Source organism: Grammomys surdaster, unplaced genomic scaffold, assembly GCF_004785775.1.
Source record: "Grammomys surdaster isolate TR1022 unplaced genomic scaffold, NIH_TR_1.0 125807, whole genome shotgun sequence".
NCBI lineage: Eukaryota > Metazoa > Chordata > Mammalia > Rodentia > Muridae > Grammomys > Grammomys surdaster.
In genome coordinates, this window is record NW_021620638.1 from 642874 (window position 1) to 663519 (window position 20646).

The 20646-nt window shown below is 40.5% G+C and overlaps 1 protein-coding gene across 1 annotated transcript in view; it reads right to left on the reverse strand.

Moving 5' to 3' along the window:
- Aoah (acyloxyacyl hydrolase) overlaps positions 1–20646 on the reverse strand; it is a 217728-nt gene that overhangs the window by 17204 nt on the left and 179878 nt on the right. Inside the window, exons 14-20 of the mRNA XM_028789279.1 lie at positions 20039–20075; positions 19244–19318; positions 15192–15364; positions 12756–12814; positions 12507–12566; positions 10294–10390; positions 2135–2211 (exon numbers count right to left, since the gene is read on the reverse strand). Coding sequence (XP_028645112.1) covers positions 2135–2211; positions 10294–10390; positions 12507–12566; positions 12756–12814; positions 15192–15364; positions 19244–19318; positions 20039–20075 — 578 coding nt within the window. The remainder of the gene's footprint in view (positions 1–2134; positions 2212–10293; positions 10391–12506; positions 12567–12755; positions 12815–15191; positions 15365–19243; positions 19319–20038; positions 20076–20646) is intronic.

Sequence of the window (20646 nt, forward strand, 5' to 3'; positions counted from 1 at the left end):
CTACAGCCAGATCCCACTATGATTATCTTCAAGGAGTATAAGTCTGATTTCTGTCTTGAAACTCCTGCTGGCCTCATTCCCTATAGTAAAAAGACAAAACCCGTGCAAGCTTCCTAGCTAGCATCCACTTTGAATGTCTTCTTCTATCCATTTCTTCATCTCTCTCCTGCTATATGCTATAATTTTGAACAATAAAAGTGGTTTTCTTATAGTGCTTGACAGTTGTGTAGGTACTAAACACATGCTATTAGGTGGCAATTTGCCAGTCTGGACTTTTCAGTTCGACATGTGGGATCAGAAGAAGGGTTTGAGATGGTGTCTCATTGATGCCCGCTTTAGACATGGCTATGTCATGTTCATTCACTCTTCACTCACTCATACCACTGTGGAAACAAACCCAGTAGGAATCCTATGTTAAGACTATGGGACATACTGTGCTGTAGGTCTCTGTTTTTAATAACTAATTTTATGTAAAGCAGATGTAGAACAGGATAGGCTTCTGGATAGGCTCCCAATTTGATAGATATTGAACCCTAAAATTATTTTAAGAGTCAAGCAGGGACAGGCTGATATTTGATATAGCAAACGAGTATGTCCTGAAGGACAAAGAAAAGCTGTCTTTGAGCTTTGAGCCTCTTCTTTGTGTTTAGTTTTTGGTGATGCCATAGCCGACTCCCTTTTCATATCTCCATCCTTGGTAGACTCAGAACTCTGTTGTGCCAAGAGGAGCCAAAGAAGTCCTACCTCAGTGAGAACAAGTATCTTACATGACTTTAGTTCTAACTAGGTAGGGATTGAGGCAGGAAGGATCATTTGATCCCAGAAGCCTGAGGATACAGTGAGTTCTTACCTCTAAAAAAAGGTAGTGGAGCCTCATATTATTCTCAAAAAAGAAGACAGCATTTCTGTGGAGGCAGATCCCAATAGCTAGTTTCTAGTCAATCATTCTCTGAGTTATTCATCCATTTGATCCACAGAACTTAAATATTCTGAGTGCGTTACTAAGATTTTTTTTAAAAAAATTTGTTGTTTTAAACAGTGAGGATATTTGTTTTTCTTCTTCTTCAAGTCTACAGTGAGTTGAGGTCTTCACTGCCATTCATCCATTAGGCAGCACTGCTTCCTCTTTTATTCTTTCCTTTTGATATAATTCTTCACCATGCCCATGAACAGTTGCTAAGCCTAGGGCTGGGTCAGATTCTTAAGGGCATGTTGGGCTCTTCGTGTACTCAACCAGGGGGTGGGGGACTTGTCATTGCCATAGCACACTGGCCAAAGCTGGGTCAGAATGCCTATGGTGATAGAGGACTGCCTGAGGCAAATGGCCATCCCTCTCTGTGGAGAACCAGCTTTCAGGAGTTTCAAATGGCACAAGAACTCCCCCATGCTTTCTTCTCTTTTTAAAATAGAAATGTCACAAGTGAGTCAAGTACATGGGACAGATAAAAGTGGAGCTTTTATGGCTGAAGGCAGGATAATGGGAGGGGAGTGGGGCAAGAGCTCCAACCCTGAGTTCCCATGTGCTGTATAGAAGCCAGAGCACAGGCACTTCATATGGCCTACTTGGAATCTGAGAGGAGGAAAGGCTCTCACTGCAGGACCTTACTAAAGGCATTGTTCTCTCACAGTGTTCTTTTTAGAGACATCTGTACAATTTTCCACTCACCCCCCTTTCAGGAATCCTTGTAATTATTATTATTTTAAGTATAATATATTTTATTTTTTTTGAAAAATTTGTACATGTATATGATGTACTTTGATAATATCTTGCAATCATTATTTTTTCTAGGTATTGACTTTTTTAATGGAAGGCATGGGTGATGGCTCATTTCTAGTTGGCCACTAGAGAACCCAGAGCAGGTTTTGTAGGTCTCCTGGGACAGTTTCTCAGTCCTGCACATATTCTATCAACTGTAAAAACCACATCAAAAATCCTGGTAAATTTTCTTTTATCCTATTTTACTTTCTCTCTAATTTTCACATTATTTTATTAAATTTCTATGTTACTTATATGTGTACAGTATCTAAATATCCTTCTGGGAACAAAAACGGACTTAAAAAATATACAAATGCATTCATATATTTTAGAAATCCAAGCAGTTAGACTCAGTGACCACTATGTGGTAATACTTACCTCATTGGGGTGGAATCCGTCTACAGGTTCAATAAGCTGCCATGGCTGGCCACCTCTTTCCTTCCAGTCCTCTATTACTGAAAATCATATAATTGAAGGATTACTGGTGAGTGTCATTACACCAAGGACAAAGAGCTCATGTGATGTCAGTGTCCCCTGCTTTTTTCTTTAATTCTTGTATATGTGTGTTTTGCCTGCATGCACGTCTATGTACTTGGTGACAACGGAAACTAGAAGAGGGTCTAAGATGAGTTACAAATGGTAGTGAGCTAACATGTGGAATTGAACCCTTCTGGAAGAGCAGCCATTGCTCTTAACCATGGAGCCATCTCTCTCGCACCCCCAGGCCTGGTTTTATTTCATCATGGCTTCCTCTGAGCTGTGCCTTGGCCTGGGAGCTTTCAGAACAGTAATGAACTACCTGTTGCATGATTTTATTTTTTTCAAAATCACAAAGGACCTGTGTGACTGTGCTGGGTGAATGTGGCTCATGTGACAGAGAGGGCAGGGGACATCAAGTGAGCACTAAAATGAGCAACAACAATTTAGGTCCATCTGATCTTTTTCTCATCTGGTGGCACAGGCCTTTTTCAGAAGCAAGGATGACATTTTGCTAACATCTCCTTTCACTTGCTGCCATTTGCAGACACTGCCTACGTGTGTCAAGCAATCACCTCGAACAATCACACAGCGTGTCAGAAATATAATTGCATAAAATTATCTCCACATTGCATTTAGAGAGAGCATGGCTACAGAGAAAATATTATGAGCCCCAAAGTGATGAAAAGTAATAAAACTGTCTGTCAACAGGGATAAGACACTATGCATGTCAGTTCTTCCAGGGCAGCTGTGCAATTAATTCTATGTTGTAATATCACAAAGCCAGTAAAAATTCCTCATGGAAATTGCAGTCCCTCGAGAGCCTTCAGGCAGAACCATCGGAGACTTTTGTGCCTGGCGGAACATCCCACTTTCCTGGTGTTCATAGAACCCACAGTGTAGCTATGATTCCAGTTGTTCTTTACACTCCTATCTCTAAGCCTCCCCAAACTCAAAGCCAAAGGACTGTGCCGTTCCTTTCTCCTTATCCCAGGGAAGGATGGAGACACTGCCCAGTGAACTCACAGTACGAGATTGAATCAATCCTCTGTCGTTTTTGTAATTTCTGCAGAGATGCCATCCCCTCTTAATGCTTAACCCTTGTCCTTGAGGTGGTAAATAATGTTCCCCTTGTCAGAGTTCAGGGGAGAAATGTCATGCTGATGGTCTCCTAGCTTATTCCTGACCAATGTGATGCTAGGTGGTGCTTTTTCTTTTTGTATGTTTTGAGGTGGCCCTCACACTTGCTAGATATTCAAGAATGGTCTTGAACTGATCCTCCCACCCCTACATCCCAACTACTGTCCTATTTCCCACATGCCTGGCTCCTCAGAATCTTTTATAGTGTGCTCCTGGGTTTCACTGGTAGTTGATAGAAGAAGCTGCTGTTGGTAAGTTGCATTTGCATTTCTTGTAAGACTCAAAATGAGTTGTCCACTATGCTATGATGTCATAGTGTATTCCCCATATAGAAACCCAAGTCAATTTATACTGATAGAGAAGAGTTCTTATTTTTTGAGGAATGGTATGGATTTGTCCTTTCAATGGAAAGCTAACAGTTGCACTGATAAGGAAACCATACTCACTTTTACAAAGGAGGGGGCTCAGTTGGGTTTTCTAAACCAAATTGCACCCCTAAACTGTTTGTTTCCTACCTTTGCAGTGGCCCCAGAAAGCTGGCCTACCTTTGTTCTGGGGGTACAACCTTGGAATCAGGCTTTCTGTTTTAGGTTCAACTCCGCTGCTCTAAATTCCTCTCTGCATGTCAGGGTGAGGCTCCTGGGGGCTCCAGGTCAGCCTTCCTGACTGCAGGACTGCCTCTGCCTACTCTTGGATGCTACTAGCCCATTTCCCACTCTGCCTGCTCATCTACTGTGCAATCTATCCATGCTTGACTCACCCTCTTCCCTTTCCTTTTGTTCAGGAGGGGATGAGCCAGTTTTCTTCTCTTTTTTGATTCTTGCTTTCCAATTTTTGAGCGTTATACTGATTGTCTATCAATCCCACCTCCGGCCTGAACATCTAACAAGTTACTTTCAATGAAAGAGCCAGGAATTTGAGGAGTTTCTGTAAATGCAGAGCTAAGGACATTTGGGTGCTTTTTATACTTCTGTGGTATCCATCTCCTTTCTTCTTGTACTCCCAGAGAGGTCTCTAACACAAAGATTGACAAAGAAAGGGTGAGGCAGGGATTCCACCTAGTACAGGCTTCAGTCTTAGTCTCTGAGAGCTCGGAGGGGACATTGCTTCAACTCTGTATACTTTCACTTCACTCATGCTTCCTCCATTTTTAGATCCAGGTCACTTCTCCTGTGTAGATGTTTATGGAAGAAAGAATAAAGATTGCCTCCAACAGAATGTTGGACAAACTGATGTTGGGATCATTCTCAAGTTCATACACTGAGAGCCTAACCCTGCTAAGACGAATGGTAACAAGTTTTTGCTAGCTAGCTAGGCCATGAAGTCTAACCCTCATGGATGGAATTAGTGACCTAATAAAGGGGTCTCAGGGAGTTTTTGCCACATGATAATTCAAAAATCTAGTGGAAGGCTCTCACCAGAACCCAACAGTGTAAGTACTGTGATCTTGAATTTATATTTTCTAGGATTGAATAAACAAAACTCTGTTGTTTATGAGCCACTCTTGCTATGATACTTTAATATATTAGCTCAGGAACACTAATAGATGTTCAGAAATTTATAGATAGTGTTCATAACCAGTCTAGTAACTGAGCTCAACCAAGACCTCAGATACAGCTGGCAAGAAAGTTGTAAGAGGTGAATGAGGAAAGTCATGAGCCTTTTGTATTAAATAGATTGCATCATGAGCTGTGGACTTGACCCAGATCTCTCAGGCTCCTCTTGTGAGCTGGGGTAGGAAGCCTCACACAGGACTTTTTGACTCTCCATATTTGCAGAGAAAGCTGACAAGTTCAGCTAAGATGGTTCCTTCTTCCACTCCTATGTATAATTGATTTGTACTAACAAAAATGTTAGACACAAGAATGAAACTAGAACTAAAACTAATAAGACTAATTTTAATGCAGTTTGTAAACTGACTCTGAAAGGTAAAGTCAACAGGTGGACATATGGGTCCTTCACATTCATTTTTAGTAAGTGTTATTAATGAGTGCTCTATGTGTAATAAATCATAAATGTTTCAAGTAAAAACAAAAAACAAAACAAAACTTGTACCTTCAGTGGTCAAAAGAAAATCGATGAAAGAATTGCCGTGATTAGGAGGCCAGGAAATTTTACAATGGAAGGCAAATGTGAGTTTGTTAAAGAAATGGTTTAAGCCAACACGGGATTCCTGGAGGAAGCCATTGCTAGGATTCCTGTGTGAAGAGGTCAGCCTCTCTTGTGTAGAGTTTCTTCTAGTGTGCTTCAACCTTGGCACTAAGGTTTAAAATTGTTCTAAAATATTTCCACTTTAATTTGAATCTTATATGTGCCAGTAACTGCCAAACTAGAGCAGCCAGAGACAGCCCTGCAGTAAGGAAGGACAACTTGGAGCCCACAGGATGACATGTAGAAATTTAGAGCAGTTGGAATCGAACCCTCGAAATAGTAAGGAGATGTTGACGGATCTTTTCACAGAACAAATAGACACAAATCAATCACCAGAATTGGTATCCCTTTTCAAAATGCACAGAGATGGCCATTTCCTCTTACTCTCTTTGGAGGCTAAGCAATCTACAGCTGTGGAAATTATGAATGGGCAACACAGCCACAGAGTGTGTAGCAACAGGAGGAGCATACTTGCTTGCTAAGTTTTGCATGGAACAGCGATGTAATATGGGCAGAAAGGGGCTGTTTTCTTCTCACCACCCTGTACATTGGACAGGGGCTTTAGCACCAAGTTGCTATCCCAGCCAAGAACTTGTATTATCACCGTACGCAAGCAGTTCTACATGGAATCAATAGTAATATATTCCTTTCTGCAGGGAAGCTTTCCCATTCTTCCAAATTCTGTTTCAACTCTGTATTATAATAGACTACCATGGCAGAGACCAGACTTCAGACTAACTGGTTTGCCATATGAAATAATAGTCAATACTAAAGTAACACGTAACAGAGTTACCAATTACACAGTCAGTCAATCCACAGGGGAAACAATTTTTTTTCCATAACTATCCTGTTTTCAAAGGTACTTGTTACCACATAGAAGGAGCCACCAGACCTATAAAACTTAAGGGTGGGTAACTCCCAGGCAAGACTATGAGGTTTTATTTGTACCTTAACTATTACTAGATGGAATGATTCTTTGTGACACTTTCAGGATAAAATTCTACTTTTTCAGGAGAACTGCAATAGCTAACATAGCATTTATTTCTTTCTCAATTGATTTTAGAGTGGGAAGCCCTATCAAGGTCAATATAGCAAATTGGTCTTTCCCACTTGTGTGTGTGTGCATGTATGAATCTACATGATCATGTGTGAGTGCATATGTGTTCAGATAAGCATATCTCTCTCTCTCTCTCTCTCTCTCTCTCCCTCTCTCTCTCTCTCTCTCTCTCTCTCTCTGTGTGTGGGAATCTACATGGTCATGTGTGAGTGCATATGTATGCAGATAAGCATCTTCCCCCCTCCCCGTGTGTGTGTGTGTGTGTGTGTGTGTGTGTGAGAGAGAGAGAGAGAGAGAGAGACAGAGAGAGAGAGAGACAGAGAGAGACAGAGAGAGAGACAGAGAGCTAGAAATAAAGACAAAGGTTCTCATTGAACCTGCAACTCATCAACTTGGCTGTCTGGCTTAAGAGTTTCAGGTATCTGGCCAGTGGTGGGATTACAAACATAGCCACTGTATGTGGGTGCTGGGGATCTGAACGCAGGTCCTATGTTTGTGTGGCTGGCACTTTACCAACACAGTCATCTCCCCACTCCATCCTATTTGTGCATTGGAAGAAATAAATTAAGCAACTTGAATGATCATGGAGCATCTGTTGGGATTTGGTGCATGATATATTTTCTTTATCTGTAAGTCAGAGAAATTCCACTCACAGCCATCTTTTCAGAAGCAGTGGAGGAAGATTTATAGGGCATGTGCTAGCTCTTTCTTTGATGAATAGCAAGCTAGCAGATATTTAAAATAGAAATCTGCATTCTGATCAGCACCATGAGGTCACTGGCTGCTTTTGCAGGGGAGGAACGGAAGAGCCTAAGTTTACTACAGCTGGGCTGTCTTTGAAGCCAAGGGCAGCGGGAGGTATGTTTAAGCTGTCTATGTGAAAATGGTCTTATCAGCCAAGTGGCATTTTCCTTTCACAGCTGGGAAGGTGGGGTAGAAAAGAAAAGAATGTTACATGGCCAAATTGACATTTCTTGGCAGCAAATTTGCTACTTATGTTTAGTATATAGCCAATTGGAGAATGAGTCAGTAAAAAGACCAACAAAAACAAAAAGAAAAACTAAAACAAAACCAAACAAAAACCAAACCAACAACAATAACACTGGACATCTGGCAATGAGCCATTGTCTTTCAGTGCTGGACTTAGGCTGTCACAGGGGAGAGCAAATAAGTCTTGAGCCTGCCTTCAAGTGACAGGGATGCTCAGCTATGATGTTTCTGTCATAAGAATGTGAAATTGTGTATTTCAGTGTGATGAGAATGCAGAGCATTCATGGTGCAGAAGTCAGCTCTAACACAGTGTGCTGACAAGAATGATTTTTGCAGGATTCCACACCGTGGATTTATAAATGCTTCTACTGGGTTTTTATTTCTGATGAAAGGAGACCTGGGTGATAATGAGCTACATCTATACCATATCTTCCTCGGGAACCTTGGGGAAACATTTCCTTAGGTATGAATGATGTCGGTAGGTGGTTGGACTCTGAAAGAGAATATTTATGAGGTCGACTGTGGGGGATGCTTTACACTCAATGGTAATGGAGCCCAGTGGATGATGCCAGCTAACAGTTATTGGGTCCTGACTATTCTACAATCCTGTGATCTGTGTCTGAACTGAGATAAGAACAAGGCAATCAATTCTGGGCTCTTTCTACAGTTGCTCATTACAAGCACTAGGGCTAGATTTCCAGAATAATTTGCTGCCATGATTTCTAGAATGGGAGGTTACTCCCAGAGGTGGATCTGGAATAGATGATCTTTCTACCTACATGCTAGGATTTCAAGTCTAAAATTTTTTAACTTGGTCACATATCAAGACATTATAATAGCTCCTGATAGGACAATAAAAGTTCTGTCCCTTTCAGAAGTAGACATGACAGGGCATAGTCATTGAATATTGTGTGAGGTATTCATGCAGACAGGTCCCAGAACATCATCCTCCACTTCCACTCTTTCCTTTACTACGTCTATCATTGTAATAAAATGGATTAAATCCCAGTCCGAGATTTCTAACCTGCCTTAACTATTTAAGTTTCTGGATGAAAGACACGCACAAACGTTATATTTACAATAAGCCTTAAACAACATAAGAGCTGGGCAGATACTACCCTCTATGTTGTTACAATTTACTTTCCTATTTATAACCTTGAGTTATTGCTTACTATGTTTCATCTGGGCCGCTCTTAACTCCAGTTAGGCACTCCTCAGGACCACATTCTGTTAACTCCTAACCCATGGTGGCTTCAGCTTCCTCCTCCTACACTCTTCTTCTCCCTCATGGTTCCCACTCATGCACCTGTAAGTAACCCTAATGAAACCATTGCACCCCCACATAGACACAGAGACATGGAAGTAGAGGGGGCTAGCAGGGAAATAGAAGAGTATAAATTGGGTGTGGGAAGACGACAAGAGACAGTAGCAGAAGGTGAATATGACTGAAATATATCATGTGCATGTTTGAAATGTCATAATGAAACCATTATTATGTATAATTAATATATGCTAATAAAACATTTAAAAAAGAATCCCCTCTTGGAGGTTTGGAACCAGAGAGGTTAGAGATACCCAGCGAACTGCCTACAGCACCAAAGATAATAAATGACAGTTGTAGAAATCACTCCGGACAACAAAAAAATGTCCCACGTGGATGTTAGACATTATTAGATTTTTTAATAACTTTTCTCACATTCAAGGATGGTAATGATCAAAGATCACTTGGTGGTGCATTTGTTTATATCAAGAAACCATTAATAAGTCTTTAACTCTGCATTTTAATGAGAGGCTATTTATCAAAAATGTCTCTCCCCATGAGAGAGATGTGTGTCATGTAGGCAGGAGATCTAGTAAAGACAGAGCAGTCTTGTTGAAAGGATGTTCAGAGCTGAAGTATTAGAGTCTGTAATGCAAAATGTGTCAGATAATGTAATATTCAATAATTCATGATGGCCATCTGCTCCCTTCCAGATGCCTAAGCTGGGGGGCTGAGAGTGAGGGACAGAGATCAGAAATATTCCCTCTGTTGCACACATTGAAGCATTTCATTAGCTTCATCTCAGCTGGCAGTCAATCAACAGGGGTTTTTCTCAGGTAGAAAAATTGCTTAACAATGAAAATGAATCTTGGGAGGGTTACAATCAATAAGTAGGGTTTTATTTTAGAGAGTCAAAATGTAAAGGATAAATCCGTGGCTCCTGTTAGCAAGCCTGAGTTTGTATGGTCGCTTGTCAGTGCCAACCATGTCTGGAGAGAATTCTCTAAAAGAAAAAAAAATTTTTTTCCAGAGAGTTGGGACCTGAGTTTCCTTTTCATATGGCAGTTCTTTAAATTTTGCTCCTCCCTAAGTGATTTTGGTTAGTTTCAGGTCTAGGCCTGTTCTCCACCAGGTAGTCCAGCACTCCACCAGAGGAGGCATGGCCTCACCCTTCCCTTCTGTCCCTTTTATTTTTAGCATACACCTAAACAAGGAATTGCTAATCTGGCAAGAACTCTTGGGCAATCCCAACGATTGCTTCAGAGACTTTTCAGAGACGATGAAGTGAGGAGGTGACATTAAGTTTCAACTTGCTTTTGCCTTTTCTCAGAGCTGAGAGTTATGTCAGAGAGTCAGGGGTGACCCTCCCTAGACTGTTCTGTGTGCTTTGTAACACAGCCCCCCACTCCATGCAGCTTCTGTGCTTGCCTACTGTCAAGACAAAAAAAACAAGCCACTTACTTTCATGGAAAGCAAAATCCATGTAGAAAAGATCGAAGTTTGCAAATGTCTCGGTGGTTGCAATTTTTTTCAGTGTATTGGAGAGTTGTTCTGCTCTCTGAATGCAAGGGAAACAGAGAATCCCATGAAACCTCAACTTTGACTTTCATGAGACAATTCAGGCAGAAAAAGAAATCGATCTTCCACACACCACTCCACTTTGCTATCTCTAAGCCATCAGCAGAACCAGCTCTGCACATTACAGTGTATTCATGCGCAAATGACCAATGAACATGAAAAATGTTACTATTCATTATGAATCAAACTAGTATAAATTAAAGTAATAACAATCTACTTTTTCTGCATGAGTTTGACAAAGATGAGGCAAACAACCTTAATATTACCAAATGTCAGAGGCTGAATGAATAGAAACATTGGTTGGTTTCATTATTTAGACAACAGCTTGGCAATATGAACCAAATCTTTAACGTGACCAATATAACTTATAGAAGTTTGCATATAGGAAATAGAGATGACACAAAACATACATCTTATTATTCATCCTGGTGAAGAATTGGAAACAACCATGTATCTAACTTCACAAAAGAATGGAATAAATCATGCTACATGCATATGCTGGGCACTGTGAATAGTTGTATCATTATAATGTCGAGAAAAAATTTATGAACATTGGAATGTGTAATCTCAGTTAGAGGATAAAACCCAAGATGCCTACCTATAGAAATGATAAGAAACACTTATATACATACATGGATACATGGATGATTTTTTCTTGTGTACATGTGTGCACAGATGTCTGTAGGTATATAGGCCCATGTGTATGTATGTGTTTAGAGGAGAAAAGATAACCTCAGACAATACTGCTTAGGATCCATCTACCTTGGTTTTAGAAGCAGGGACCTTCACTGGCCTGAGCTTCCTCATTATGTTAGGTTGTCTGGATGCCTAATGAACCCCAGGAGTTCTCCTGACTCCACCTTCCCTGCACTGAAATTACAGGTGTGGCTCTGCTTTGGCTGTCTCACATGGGTACCAGGGACCAAACCCTCATGATTACACAGCAAGCACTTCAATCACTGAAGCTATCTACCCAGCCTGAAACTTTGAATGTATATGTACGTGTGTGTGTGTGTGTGTGTGTGTGTGTGTGTGTGTGTGTGCCAGCACACAGTCATTGAGGTCTTAGAAGAATGTTTGGTGTCCTGCACTGTTATTCTGCACTATTACCACAAGACAAGTTTTCTTACTAAACCTTGAACTAGGCTGCCAGCCAGACAGCCCCAGTGATCCTGTCTCAGTCTCCCACAGCACTGAAGTTACAGGTATGTGTGCAGCCATGCCCAGCTTCTTAGATATGTGCTGGTGATTTGAACGCAGGCTCTCAGGCTTGTATAGCAAATGCTCCTAGCTACTGAGCCATCTTCCTTGACCCAAAATTGTAGCTCAGGCTTTAAACTTGTTATCCTCCTGTCTCTGCCGCTTCAGCATATCCTACCAATAGTGTGTGCTATCACAACTGGCTGCAGCCCCATTTATATTGCTGTATTTTATAGATTTTTATACTTTTCATGTTTTCAATATTAAAATATATATTTAAAATTTTTTATCTCATTGTATTTTTTTTAATTTGCAAGTTCTCTACAATAAAATTTGATTAACAAAATATGCAGGTGGCGGGTCATGCCTGCAATCTCAGTACTTGGGAAACTGAGGCAAGAAAGAAAATTTTATGTGATCAAAACAAATCTGAGCCATATAGCCAGGCTTGTCTAAAAAACAAAACAAAACAAAGCAAAACAAAACACCCACTTGTTTCTATAATCTTTATAAAGGTAATTTACCACCTATGAACAAAGTATAAGATAGTTGCATGGGAAGTGGATTCTTTCAGACATGTGTGGTGATCCTATCTGAGTGCCAAGTCACACATAAAGTGTATCTTCCTCAGCTCCCCAGTTCACTACCTCAGATCATTCTACAAGCTGTGTGTGTATTCGTATTCACACATGAGAAACATGTGTTTTCACAAGTAGACAGCAAGAGAGGGAGACGTAGAGAGAGGTGGAGGCAGAAGGATACACAAATTCTTTTGGCTTCTTTGGCTCCCCAAATATGAGATTTTGTTATTGGCCAGGTTGGTGACCATTATGCTGGAGAAGCCTGTCATGAGGAAAATTCTGCGGCAAACACAAGGACAGGAACAGAAGCTCTACCTCTGAAGTGAGAGTCCGGAGGGTCTTGTTGGAAGACATCCAGCCATTACAGGGATTGACCTGAGAGAAGATAAAGAGCACACTGATTGAAGAGGCAGAGCCACAGTAGGAGGTGTGTGTACACATGCGTATGCATGTCTGTGGGTGCGTGCATGTATGCATGTGTGTGTGCATGTGTGTGTGTCTGTGTACATGTGTGTGCACGAGTGTGTGTGTGTGTGTGTGTGTTTAGCAGACCTCTGGGCTTACCTGGATGCAGCTTAGAAAGGAGAAAACCTGTGCATAAGTCACATCTTTATTTAGCTGGCCTGGAAAACAGAGATCTGATATATCATATGGAATCAAATGGCAATGCTCAGAGACACTTGTAGGTGACCCCACCTCCCTTTCTGATGGTGGCATTTGTCATTCAGCATAGCTTTGAGGAAGGCCTATATTTTACTTCTGTCTGAGCCCAAGTTAGGAAGAGGTCCTAAAGAGTCTATACCATGTACTTCTTCGTCTCAGAGAGGACAGGACTGAAATGGTAGCTTCTTTGCAATCTCTAGAGAAGGGGATAGAGTCTCCTACAGCTCCAATGGACCAGAGTGGCCTGAACAACGCATATCACCAGACAACACCTTCTTCTTGGTAAGGTCATAAAATTTCAAGTCTCTATGAAACTCTGAGAGCCCAATTTGAGAGAATTGACTGAATCCTCCTTTCCAGGCTTGTGAAACACTTAGGTCTGATCAGTTGTTCCCTGTGAGGAACTGGCATTCAGAATGTCTGAAGTCCTGATCCAAATCCCTTTACCTAAGGCTTGGGTAGCTCAATTACACTTGGGTGGGAAGGGGTGCCGGCAGAAATTTTTTGTCTCTCTTAATGCCAGTGGGTTAAGAGTTTCTCTGTGGGTGTCTTACTGAGTCCTAGTTAGGGAACATTCCTTATGGCTATGTTTTGGTTCAGGTTAAAGAAATACACAAGAATGAAGGGGAGATGCTGCATAGATTATTATAATTTGTATATGAAATCCACTGAATATCATGTCTGGAACACTTTTTCCCGAGCCTGTGACACTTACTCCTAAGACAGTGTCTGGAAAATTTAGGAGGGGGCCCTAAGTAGAAGCTGTAGGTCACTAGGAAAATATCTTTAAAGGTTTCTGTCTGGTTCTTGTTAGCCATCAGGTAAAGAACCCCTACTCCCTCCACACACCTCTGTTGCTATGACATCTGTGGAAGTACATGGGACTAAGCACTAGGGACTGAATCTTTACATTATGAGCCCAAATAGACAATTCTTCCTCTATACCAGGTGACTTGGGTATTATGTTACAGTGGTGAAAAGTCTAACGCATTGTGGTTCATCAGAAACTGTTGAAACACTAATTACAGACATTGAGATACCTTCTTTCTTCCAATGCTGCCCCCTCACTCTTTACAGATAGATACACTACCCCAGATACAGTTAGTTTTCATGCTGTGACTGACATAAAATTCAGCTCCCCTACCTATCTCCAGGATGAACAGATGATGCTACATCCATTAAACACTTGTCATGCTCTCAAAAATTAAAGAGGATAATAGAACATCTCAGAGTTAAGAGAAAGATCGACAGAAACAGAGCTATACTTTTTACTTGTACCTTAGGTAAGTTACACTGAAAAGTAGAATGGGCTTGTTCATCATGAAGGAAACACTTGACCTCCCAATGTGGTAAGGGAATGCCAGATCTGCCACTAGTAAAGCCTCTCTCTCTCTCTCTCTCTCTCTCTCTCTCTCTCTCTCTGTGAGTGTAGGCCAAAGATCAACGTCAAATACATTTCGTCACTTTTCACCTTCTTTCTTTGAGAAAGGGTGTCTCACTGAATCTAGAGTTCACTGATTCCACAAGACTAGCTGTCAGTGAGCCACAGAGATCTTCCTTCCACTCCCTTCTTTGGAGCTGGGGCTAGATGGATCTCTCTAATCATCTTTTCCCTTCCTTTACTCTCATACACAGTGCCATTTTTGTTTGTTGTTTTTTAAGTCTACCACAAATACTCTCAATTACTTTTCTACTTGAGCCCCCCAGAGGCACCCAGGTCCACCTTGCCCACCTGACAGAATTGTGCTTCTCCTAATAAGAGCACAGGGGACTTAACTGCAGCCCAGGACTTAGCTGTGGTTGTGCACCTGCACTGACCCCTTGAGCATGGAGGCATGTACTTTTATATGGTGATGGGACTAATGGCTGGTCCTATGTCAGGGTTGTCTTCTTTTGTTCTGGGAATTCAGTCTAATTTGAGGTCAAACATCAGGAGAGATTTCTCAGCATCCCTAAACTTCAATTATGGTACACATTTTCTTTCTCATAGTTTCTAGAAGCCTGGTTACTATACTACTTATCTTCCAGTTGTATTGGAGGCAGGTCTCCTTTACTTAAATTCTACTTTGTATAGTTGAATATTTTCTAAGAAAGTTTTTTAATGAGTCCTTTATAGCATAAATTTTAGTACTTCAAATTTGTTCTGTATTAAATTCATATATACATATAACACATGTTACAGACATTGTGCACATATACCAAACATATCACACACATACATTCAATGCATACACACATCATATGTATGCATTTGCACATACATCACATACACACACATGCATGCATTCTGCACACTCATACACATAAAGAGGAAAAGAATCTGCAAACATAATATACCTAGAGGATGGTATTGGTTGTGCAAGCTATCCCAGAGAAAAGTTCCATCTGGTAAGCCATATAAAATAACATGGCTGCCATTGGGCAGGTGGGAATTTAGATGCTTCAGAGTCTGCATGACGTTGGCATACATTTGTTCAGGAGTGGTCATTTCTGGTACTGTGTCAGCTTTCCTATTGGTGGAAAAAACAGGAAGTATCTTTATTATTAGGACACTAACATAGAAAACACACTGTATGTCCTGTTATTTGTACTGTTTTGAAAATTACTTATGACTTCCTACCTTTCTGGCATATAGCCAGACTGCATTTAATGACTCCTGAAGAGTCTAGTAATCTATGGGACTGGTGGTATAAGAGCCCCTGGAATGTTTTTGATTGTAATGCTGGTGTTGCTGGTGTAAGCAGTGTTCCAGATAGTTATGTCACCAGTTTGAGTTTGGAGAGGGGGGTTCCTGAAGAACATGCAGGGTGTGCAAGAAGTAAAATTTTGCAACTTTATACTACTAAGATTTTAGAGGGTTTTAAAAGGATTTTCTGGTTTGGAGCATAAGCTCATCTGCCCTGACTCATGGCTACTGGAGAGGGCCTGGCATTACTTAAGACTTATTTGGAGCTTTGAGACCTAACATTTGCTTGTTAAAAATTGTACACAGACCAGCATAGGGAGGCAGAGCATCACTGAAGGATGGTATTATTTTACGTGTGTACATACTCTCTTATCCTTTATTCTCAGTTTTGGGATTCTAAAGTTGGGGTTTCACCATTTTTTCTGATAGACTATGATCCTTTGCTTATTCTTGCAGCAGTACTTACCAAAAATGATATTTCATATCACTGTTGGTATGAAATCTAACTATTTGGTAGTAGTTGTTCTATGTAGAGCATATTTAAAAAAACAGAGAAATCTCAAATAACTTAATTATATACTTAAGGCTTTGGAAAAAGAAAACAAGCTAAACCCAAATGCAGTCGATGGACAGAAATAATTAGATCAAGGCAGAAATAAATAAACTACAAACAAACAAAGCTACAAAGAATCATTGAAACATAGATTTGGTTCTTTGACAAAATTAATAAGATCAACAAATCCTTAGACAAATTAACTGAAACAAAGAAAGAGGAGTCCAAATTAATAAAATAGAAATAGAAAGGGAGCTGTTACAATAGATACCAATGAAATCTAGAAAATCACGAGGCTATAACTTGAAGGTTGTATTTTACTAAATGAAAAAAATCTAAAAGAAATGGATGGATCTCTAGATACAGATTGAAGTTAAACCAAGATGAGACAAATCATTTAAAAAGATCTACAACTAATAATATTACAGCAGTAGCAAGAGGAACAACATTCTTCAGAAACAAAGAAAAGTCCAACATCCTTTAGAAAGATCACACATCAACACTTCTCAGATTATTCCATAAACTAAAGGAAGAAACCCCCAAGCTCTTTTATGAATCCACAACACTCTAGATAAGGCCTCCCGTAAAAGAAAGAAAAATTACAGACTGATCTCCATGATTTACATAGATGGGGATATTCTCAACAAAATACTTGAAAACCAAATTCAAGAACACATAAAAAATGTGATCACCATGATCAAGTTGGCTTCATTCCAAAGATGCAGAAATGGCTTGACATATGCCATATCCTTTCATCCCAGCTATAATCAAGGATAAAAATGACAATAGATGCTGGTAAAGATGTAAGGGAGAAGCTGGTATTCCCTTTCTGTGGGGATGTAAATAGGTATGGTCACTGTGGGAAATAGATATGGAAGCATCTCAAAAAATTAAATATAGAACTACGATATGAACCAACTATACCATCCCTGAGCATATACCCAAAGAATTCTGTATCCTACCACACACGTATTTGAACATTTTCACCTATTGATGCTCTTTTCATAATAGCAAGGAACAGAATTATTTAAATGTCCACCAGCTAAGGAATAAAAAAAAAAACGTATTTCACATACACAATGGGATTTTACTGACCATCCAAAGTTTCTGCTGCTGTAACTCACACACATTTCCTCTCTTTCAGGAGCATTTTTACTTTTATGTCATATTAATGAGTTTCAAGGACAGGGATGGTTAAGTTCAAGGAAAATGAAATAGCACCATAGTGGAAATGCTAGGTACCTCCACTTTGCCTTTCTTCCCAAATTCCTGATGCTAAAAGTTGTCTTCCAGTCATGACCTGAAATCACTTACAAGTACTTACTGAATAGCCACAAGAAGTTAGAGAACTGAGAGACGTGTGGCTGCATTATTTTAAGAAGAGCTAGCAGCATCATAAAAAAAAGTTGAAGGTGTAAACAAATTGACAAACCAAACTCCTGAACCTTACTCCTGGAGAGACCTGTTATACAATCCTGTGGCATGGGCTTTTTATGGAAGCCCTTTGTCCATTCTGGGATATCTACTCTACCTTGATGTTCTGCCATCTGTCTTTATTTTTCTAACCTCTCCACAGGACATTGCAAAGTGGGCACTGCAGGGACATCCCACACAGCCAATTCTGTTACTTCTTCCAAATGCTTGCTGCTTCTCTGCCCAGATAGATCCTGGCCCGGGGGAGTTTGGCATCAGCCTCTAGCTGATGTGTCTTTTGGCTCTTTGGAAAAAGGAAAGCAGGAATGGGTTGGAGGGATCTCTGGAAAAACACACTCTTGGTGATTCTGGCTTTTGGAGGGAGAGCTCCTCTGCAGGCATTCTATCCAGTTGTAACCTGTTTGCTGTCTGTACCCAGGAATCTGATGCAGGGACTGAAGAGATGTTGTCTGGCCAGACCAGAGGTTGTTCTCTCTTGCAGTGAATGCTGGAAGCGACATCTGTTTCTCTGTTGTGAGCTCCCTGAAGTCAGGGACTTAGGCATTTTGCCATTGGATTCCAGAGCCTGAACTATTACTTGGCTCACTGGTGGTGATCAACATGTGCTTTAAGAAAGTGAAAGAATAATAGATTGAAAGGAAGACCAGAGTGGGCCAGGGAAAAAAGATGGAATTTAGTTAGAGACCCTATATCTCCTAGCTTTGCTACTAAATGGCAGTAGAACAAATTCCTTTACTTTGTGATCCTCAGCTTCCTCATCTGCAACAAGCAGACAGTCATATTTGCCTCTTTGGGTTACTATAGAGATGAAATGAAACAGAGAGGAACATGTATCTTAGACCAGGCACAACAGGACTTAAGGTGTATACACTTTTTACTGGAAAGTCCTGGGTGGCTCATCATAGAGGCAGATACCTAGGTCCTCACAATGCAGCTTTAGTTACTTTGAAGTCCTGGAGGGACCTAGGTAGGGACTGGTTCATGACTATGGATCATAGAGTGGCATGTTCTGCCTTGAACTGATTTATCTGTACTTCATTTAGAGTTAAAATACTAGACATAAGGTCACTGGGAGGTACTCTAGATGCTGCCTCACCCTTTGTTTACCTTTGGCTACAACCACAGGCCAGATGCCTATATGCAGCATATTTTTAGAGGTGTACATGGATTTTGATACATCTCTTCAAATGGTGAGGGGTAACTAACACTAATGCTGTAGTTTAGCAAAACCTCTTCTACACTGGGCCATCAGAATAAATAGGATCAAATGTGAGTTACATGTAGTTTCTTAGCAGATTCACGACTATACTGTCTCTTCTGCACAAGGCTGTGAGAATATGGATGTGGCACACATTCTTGTGAGATGACTATGCTTCTGTTCTATGCTGATAGAAATGTCATGGATTCTAAGTCTTGGGTCTTGGTGAAGCATATGTTTTTGTGATATAACCCATGGTTGTTCCTGGTGTACCTTTTTGTTGTGATGTCAAAATTGAGAGCTAATTGATCTGATTCAGTTTTTCAGTTTCACAATAAGTTCCTGTTGATTTCACATACCCAGGACTTTTTCTAAGATAAACGTATTTGACATGATCACATTATAACAGAGTAGACTGGTGTGGAGTGTGGAAAAGGGAGAAAACCAGAACTAAATCCTGGCTAAATGGGCCCATTGTCATCTTCTTAGCACTGTTCTCATCCCTCTCATTGACTTACCCATTACAAACATCATTTCCAATCATGGCATAAATGACAATGGCTGGATGGTCCAATGCCTGGTTCCTAGACAAGCTGAGAAAACACAGGGCATAATCTCCATTCAATTTCCTAATAGGAAACGGCACATCAATGCATAATATTGAAGAGCAGATTGAAATCCCAGTTAAGTAGACCCACCAGCACCTTTGTAACATAGTTCATAGCACTTATTATCCACAAGCATAGGTGACTTTTTGAGTTTCATAGGAAATCCTCAGAGCTGTGGTGTCTACTCAAGTCACAGAGAGCATGGCTTCCCAAAGCTTCTATTTGGACACTACAGCCTCACTTCTGAATTTTAATATCCAAATAGAGGCAAAAATATTAACCAGCCAGGCATGCTATACCAGCAATTAGGAAGCTGTGGTGGGAGAATTGCACAACTCTGATATGAGTCTGAGTGACAGTTAGCTCTGGGGGCTACTGCATGAGGCTCTGTCTCAGAAACAGAAAGAAATCTAAAAAAAATTAATAATTTTCTTACTTATAAAGCCAGACAATGATGTGATCATTATGTTTTTGCACTTACTTCTTTCAGAGCTAAATTTTACTCAATTCAGATTCATTTTATAGTCCTTTGAGGACGTGCACTTTCCAAGAGCCCAAGAAGAGGCTCCCCAGTGTCCCGATAATGACGAATGAACTGTTGATATTCAGTAGCAATGATAATGAGGTAGCAAATGAGAGTTTTCATTCCTTTCAAGATAAGTCAACCATATTTAAAACAGTTTCTTGGATTTTTCTTCCACTGACCTTTCAATAAAATTCTTCAGATTTCTGGAAGAGGCACCTAAATAATTACAATTAAGAAAGTAATTGTTAGTGAGTTTCAGTGACACCATTGACATGTGAGTCTGACTGGCTGTCCAGACCACATTGCTGATGGTGACTGCTTGTTTATGGTGATTTTCTGTGGTGTATTATCTTGGATCTTCACCTTCTTGGGTTCTCTGCTCACTTCACATTGTACTAACCAAACCCAAAGCCCTTTGGATTGGTGGTTGCCATAGATGAGTAAATGACTTAGTAGATATAAGAAAACAGTATCTACGTGTCTACAAAGAGACAGAGTACTCTCCAAAAATCAGAGAGACAGGGATAAGGACTCTCTGGGAGAGACACCTGTCTGGAAGCCCCCATTTAAGGTCCTTGTATTCAGAACACTGAGTCCTCAAAGTAGAGACTCTCTGGAGAGTCAATTGCTCTCAGGTGTCTTCTAGACAGAAGAAATGTACAACCTCCTGCTGGCCCAGTGCTGCTAGTGTCCTATGGTAGCTCACATATCTGCTAGGCTCTTCATTCAATTCTACTCCAGGGCTCCTAATGTCTCATTTTCAGAATAATAATGAATCAAGAAGTGT